The 5,764-nt window shown below is 45.7% G+C and overlaps 1 protein-coding gene across 1 annotated transcript; it reads right to left on the reverse strand.

Annotated features, from left to right (window-relative positions):
• Positions 1-291: 291 nt before the first annotated feature.
• Positions 292-4,053, reverse strand: sdf2l1 (stromal cell-derived factor 2-like 1). Its single transcript, XM_033973214.2, has 3 exons — positions 3,803-4,053; positions 2,153-2,349; positions 292-1,726 (listed from the first exon to the last, which is right to left on the reverse strand). The coding sequence occupies exons 1-3, from the start codon at positions 4,026-4,028 to the stop codon at positions 1,448-1,450; spliced, it is 702 nt and encodes a 233-aa protein (XP_033829105.2). The 5' UTR covers positions 4,029-4,053; the 3' UTR covers positions 292-1,447.
• Between the last annotated feature and the right edge of the window lie 1,711 nt (positions 4,054-5,764).

Genomic DNA, 5,764 nt, shown 5'->3' on the forward strand with positions numbered 1-5,764 from the left:
AGACTGGCAGAGGTGAGGCTGCCAGTCTGCACCATTGGCCCCTCCCACCACCAACAGGCACCACCATATTCACACTGGCAGTGTGGGAGAAGTGTCTTGCCAAAGGACACAACCTCAGTTTGCCACTGATTCTGATCAAACTGAAATAACTGAATTCTGCCAAGAGAAAACTTTCGGAGTTTACTATTTCCCCAGGTCAGAGGTCAGTCAGAGGCGAGAGGTTAGTGAGAGGTCAGTTATGACCTTGATACTGCAGTGATATTTTGAACACAAAGTAAACGTGAAGACAACTTAGAATCCACATCTTTATTAAATCACAAACTTTAGAGAAACAAAGTAAACTTAAGTAAATAGGTTCTTCTCTGACAGAGCAGGTGTTTATAGGTTTATTTTTTACAGGCGTGAGAATGGTCTTTACAGGTGTATGGATGGTTTTTATAGGCATTTTTACAGGTGTGTGGATGGTTTTTACAGGTGTGGGCAGGTGTGAGAATGTTTTTTACAGATGTGAGGATGGTTTTTTTTTATAGGTGCGTGGCTGTGTTTTTAGGGGATGAGGATGGTTTTTACAGGTTTGTGGATAAGTTGATGGTTTTGATGGTTTTTACAGGTTTGTGGATAAATTGATGGTTTTTACAGGTTTGTGGATAAGTTGATGGTTTTGATGGTTTTTACAGGTTTGTGGATAAGTTGATGGTTTTTACAGGTGTGAGGATGGTCTTTATAGGTGCGTGGATGTGTTTTTACAGGTGAACACAACAGACACTAGATTAAATATACACATCACCGGGAGCACCAAGGTTGGTCCAGACATATGGATAAAAGTTTCGATTTTTAAGTTCAAATGAAAACAAGAAGAGTTTGAGTCTACACCTGTCAAATCTTTTAGAAATGTTCAAAGGAGAGAAGCACTGAACATGGCTTGGTCTGATTTGGGCACAGGTGGATCTGAATCACACCCGAATTACACCTGGGCTACATCTGGACGACTGGGCCATCACCTGGGGGATATCACACCTGGGGGAGTATCCTCCACTCTGTCTCTGAGAGGCCAGAGTCTCACCTTGGAAACAAAGACTGACTTGGTGAACCTTGCATTGGAGAAACAACCCCAGACTCACAGACCATAGGCCGACAATAGTCTGTGTCCTCTCATAATGACCTCGCGGCTCACCCCGATGATGTTATTTTTTCCTATAATGCAGTTCTGCCAAGACCCGGTTAGCTAACCTGTCCCTGCGATCTAACCTAAAACAAATTAACTGATCCTAACTCGAACCCTGACCTTAACCCTGCCCTTAACCCAGTTCTGAAAAAATATATTCTCAAAATTAACATTTGCGAGAATAACCACCAATGCAAAGTGGTGGTTGTGTTGGGAAAAAAATTAGGCGTCCTGATGACGCCGTGTCCCATGTTGATGACCTCACAGCTCGTCCTGATGACCTCACAGCTCATCGTGTCTCATTGGCTCGGCGCTCGGCTGGATAAACACACCCTCCATGGTTCTCCAGAGGCCGTGCGGTCCGGGAACGCTCATACCGTGCACCTCTCGCTGGCCTCTGATTGGATGGCCGTATGTTTCCCCGGTGACAGCCAGGAAGACGTCTGTGCCCACATGTTTGAGGCGTACGCTGTCATCACGCTCCCAGTGCTCACCGTCACATTGGACCGCCCACACGTCCAGGTCATCACCCTCGCCACGCTCGCCAAACGCACTGACTTCCTGTGGACAGAAACATGGGAAGAACACGCTGAGAGCACGAGAAAAACACATTAATGAACAGGGATGCACGATTTTGAAAAGAACATCGAAATGTCATTTTTCAAAGAAGATATCTGACACTCAGGGAGGGCATCTGACACACAGGGAGGACATCTGCCAAGTAGGGACATTTCAGAACATGTTTGTAGAGGTCTAAACTACAAGGTTAGCAGTTATTTTACATAAAATATGACCCAGGGAGGGCATCTGACACACAGGGGGAGGGGATTTGACTGTCTGTGAGTCAGGTACAATAAGACTTTTCTATAAAAGAGAGAATCTCCTTTGTAAAGAGCAAAACCTCCTATTCTCTAAATAACTGCAGAGATCAGGAGTCTAACCCACAAGCTCATGGTGAGAGGGAGGAGCGTGACTGCTGTGCCGTACCTGATTGCTGGACAGTGGCGAGCTGAAGTGGTGTGAGTGGAGGTTGCGTGCCGTCTTCATGTGGGTGAATCGTACATGTTGGCCACACTTGATGGGCGTTCCTCGGGTACACGGGCGCCCGGGTTTCCCTCTGATCTGCCAGTAGCTGTTGGCGTCATCGGCCGCGTCCACCCCGGTCACAGACTGCTGCCCGCTGCCTGAGGAGCACCACCATGAGGCCAGGGCACAAAGTCTGAAATAGTGGGCGTTCTGCCAAATGGACTTTTTGTGTCTTTTTCCCATGTTCTAACATTGTTCCTCATTAAAAACATAAAGTGGAAGATGTCGCCCATGTTTGAGTAATCTAGTGATCTCTCCTGGACCCTATTCAAACCCTCCTGATGGTTACAGAACGATTTGTCCGTTGAGGTCAGGGTTGTGCTCGATGTGGAAGCTGACGTCACCGTAAACGTCATCACAACAAAGTGCCACATGTGGTCGGCGCCCCCTATAGATATCTGCACATCACATTAGAGCAGCACATTTTTTTTCATTTGGACCAAAATGACGACGTGACACTGGTGAATCCTACGAGTGTCACAGATTAAGAAAATAATAATACTGGAGAAGAAAGTGCATTTGTCACAGTGGGCGTGTCACTGTGGGCGTGTCACTGTGGGCGTGTACCGGTTGAGGTTAAACGGGGGTAAATCGACAAAATGGCATCTTGAAAATAGTGGATTAAAGATTAAACTCAAACATAAATCACTCCTAATACAACTTCAGAGGCTCAATGAGAAGAAATGACTAGAACATGGATAGACAGGGAGGATTTATAACTCAGTAACTCAGTTTCAGAAAATGTTTTTATATCAGACGTGTTTCATCAGTCGAGCTTCAAACTGAAACATTTCTCAGACTTTTCACAGTGAAATAATCAGAGGGAACCTGACGAGGGTGAGACCTGACCTCCAGAGTATCAAGTGTGGGTTTACAAAAGACCAAACCAGGACTGAACCGGATCTGAACTAAAACTGAACCAGAACTGAACTAGGACAAATGAATGATCTTTGTATCTGGCAGATGTTCAAACAGGAGCTGAGTCCAAACTTCTCTCTCTGTCCGTCTCCAACTCAAAAGCCACAAGAGACTCACTTTAAACCGTTTTGTTTTATTTTATGAGTTTAAAGCTCCTGTTTTACACAAGCTGACTCTGAGCTCCATGAGCACCTGTCCCCTCTGCACCTGTCCCCTCTGAACCTGTCTCTCTGCACCTGTCCCCTCTGCACCTGTCCCCTCTGCACCTGTCCCCTCTGCACCTGTCCCCTCTGCACCTGTCCCCTCTGCACCTGTCTCTCTACACCTGTCCCCTCTGAACCTGTCTCTCTGCACCTGTCTCTCTGCACCTGTCTCTCTGCACCTGTCTCTCTGCACCTGTCCCCTCCGCACTTGTCAACACAGTTACGTCATTTTAGATCAGTTAGGTCCACCGTGTTTTTGAGGAACATTAGATTTGACCCGAGACCCGGAAATACAGACTGTATCTCTTCACGTTAAACCGTCAGAGGAACGGGGCTGTTTTTAGTTTATTTCAGACTCTCATTTTGAAAAGTCTCTGCTGATCAAATGTAAATATATTTGTGATAAAAATGTGATGTAAACGAGCGTTACCTGATCCGTACTTGACGTCGTGCGAGTGCAGCCTCACGTTGTGTCTCGTGTTGAGCAGTTTGACCAAAGAGCCGCATGTCACGGAGCTCAAGTCCGAGTCCCGGGCCTCGGCACTGGGCCACCCTAACCCGAGCAGGACCAGCGGGAGCAGGGAGAGTACCGAGCCCGGGCAAAGGCGCAGGAACCGCGGCCTCAGCATCCTGGCTCTGCCGCTGTCACAGAGCATCTCCTCCGCACGAGAACAGAGAGGAGCCGGCGCCACGCAGCCAATCACAGCCCGACAGGAAGCGCCAGTGGCCAATCACAGCCTGACAAGTCTAAAAACACGGAAGTGAATTGAGGATTCTGATTGGTCCAGGTGGCGTCTGTTCAGAGAGAGCTTTAGATGAAATATTTGTCACTTCTCTGATTAAAAAAACAACAACAAAAAACGACAAGGAAAAAGTGCTCCACATTCAGTGTTTTTCTCACAAACGTGACATGACACAAAAGTGACGCTTGTTTTAATGTGCTTCTGGGAATGCGACCAGTGAACCAATTCCATTCCAATCCATTCCAGTGGATGCTCTTTTTAACTGTATTTTAGACATCACATCCTGGATGGCAGAAAACTTCCTCCAGCTTAACCAGGACAAAACTGAGGTTTTAATCATCGGTCCTGAGGCCCAGAGAGAGAAACTTTTACCCAAATTACAGTCACAGTCTTTTAATCTAGCTAGTGTGTTTATGTTGATATCCATGTTTTACTTATGTTTTATTTACTTGTTTAGCTTTGACTTATTTTATTATTTTTAATCATTTTAGATTTGCCAGTGTTTCCTCTGAGGAGCCCTCTGCACCGGGAGCTGTGGTTGGCTGTGGCTGCTGGGCCCTGGCTCGTGGGCCCTGGAGGTTTGGTCTTGACCTCATCTCTTCTCTGGGCCCTGGGCTGGTGTCCTGTGGCTGTGGGTGACCCTGCTCCTGGTGCAGATGGTTCCTCTGGTGGCGCTCTCTCTCTCATCTGGTTCATCTTTATCCAGCCTATGGCATTTAAACTTATTTTAATGAAACCAAAGGTATTTTAACATGTGTTGGGGTAGGGGGTGGGAGTGTGTGTTGGGGTGGGGGGTTGTCTGGTTGTGTTTATTGATGTGTTGGGGTTGGGTTGTTGGGCTGTGGGGTGGTTGGGTGGGTTTGGTGGGTGGGACTGATTTTAATGCTTTGTAAAGCACTTTGTATTACATTTTTCTTGTATGAAAAGCACTTTATAAAGTTTGTTGTTGTTGTTCTCCGTTAAATCTGTCCCTCCTCTGCCTCTCCTCTCTTCTCCTCTGACCCTGTCCTTCTCCTCTCCTCCTCTCCTCAGTCTGCTCTTCTCTCCTCCTTTCTCCTCTCCTCCTTTCTCCTCTGACCCTGTCCTTCTCTCCTCTGACTGTCTGCTCTTCTCTTCTCCTTTCTACTCTCCTCAGCTCTCTTCTCCTCTCCCCAATCTCGTCTCCTCCTCTCCTCCTTTGACTGTCTTCTCTTCTCTCCTTTCTCCTCCTCCTCTGCTCTCTCCTTCTCCTCATCTCCTCTTGTTCATTATTTTCTACAGTTGGAGTCCATTATAAAGTAGTGAAAGTTTAATTTTTTATTGTCACAGTGAAACATGATAAAAACATTTTATTCAGAGCTCATTGTGCAGAGACAGTTGATCTGATTCTTCACATTTAAAAGAAACGTATAAGTATAAATACAATCCCATTTAAAAGACTTCATTACAGGATTAAACTTCATATCAACCAAAACTAAAAAATATTTACAAGAAATACGGAAACAAGATGGCGTCTGCGTAAAAAAGATGGCGTCTGCAAAAACAACTGCTTTAGATTTGGAACATGACGTCAACAATGATTAAAAACATTTACAAATTTGTTCTTTCAAATGGCTCATCAGATTTTTGAATTTTGATCAGGAACTTTAGTCTTAAAAATATAGACTGCA

Source organism: Periophthalmus magnuspinnatus, chromosome 9, assembly GCF_009829125.3.
Source record: "Periophthalmus magnuspinnatus isolate fPerMag1 chromosome 9, fPerMag1.2.pri, whole genome shotgun sequence".
NCBI classification, from domain to species: Eukaryota; Metazoa; Chordata; class Actinopteri; order Gobiiformes; family Gobiidae; genus Periophthalmus; species Periophthalmus magnuspinnatus.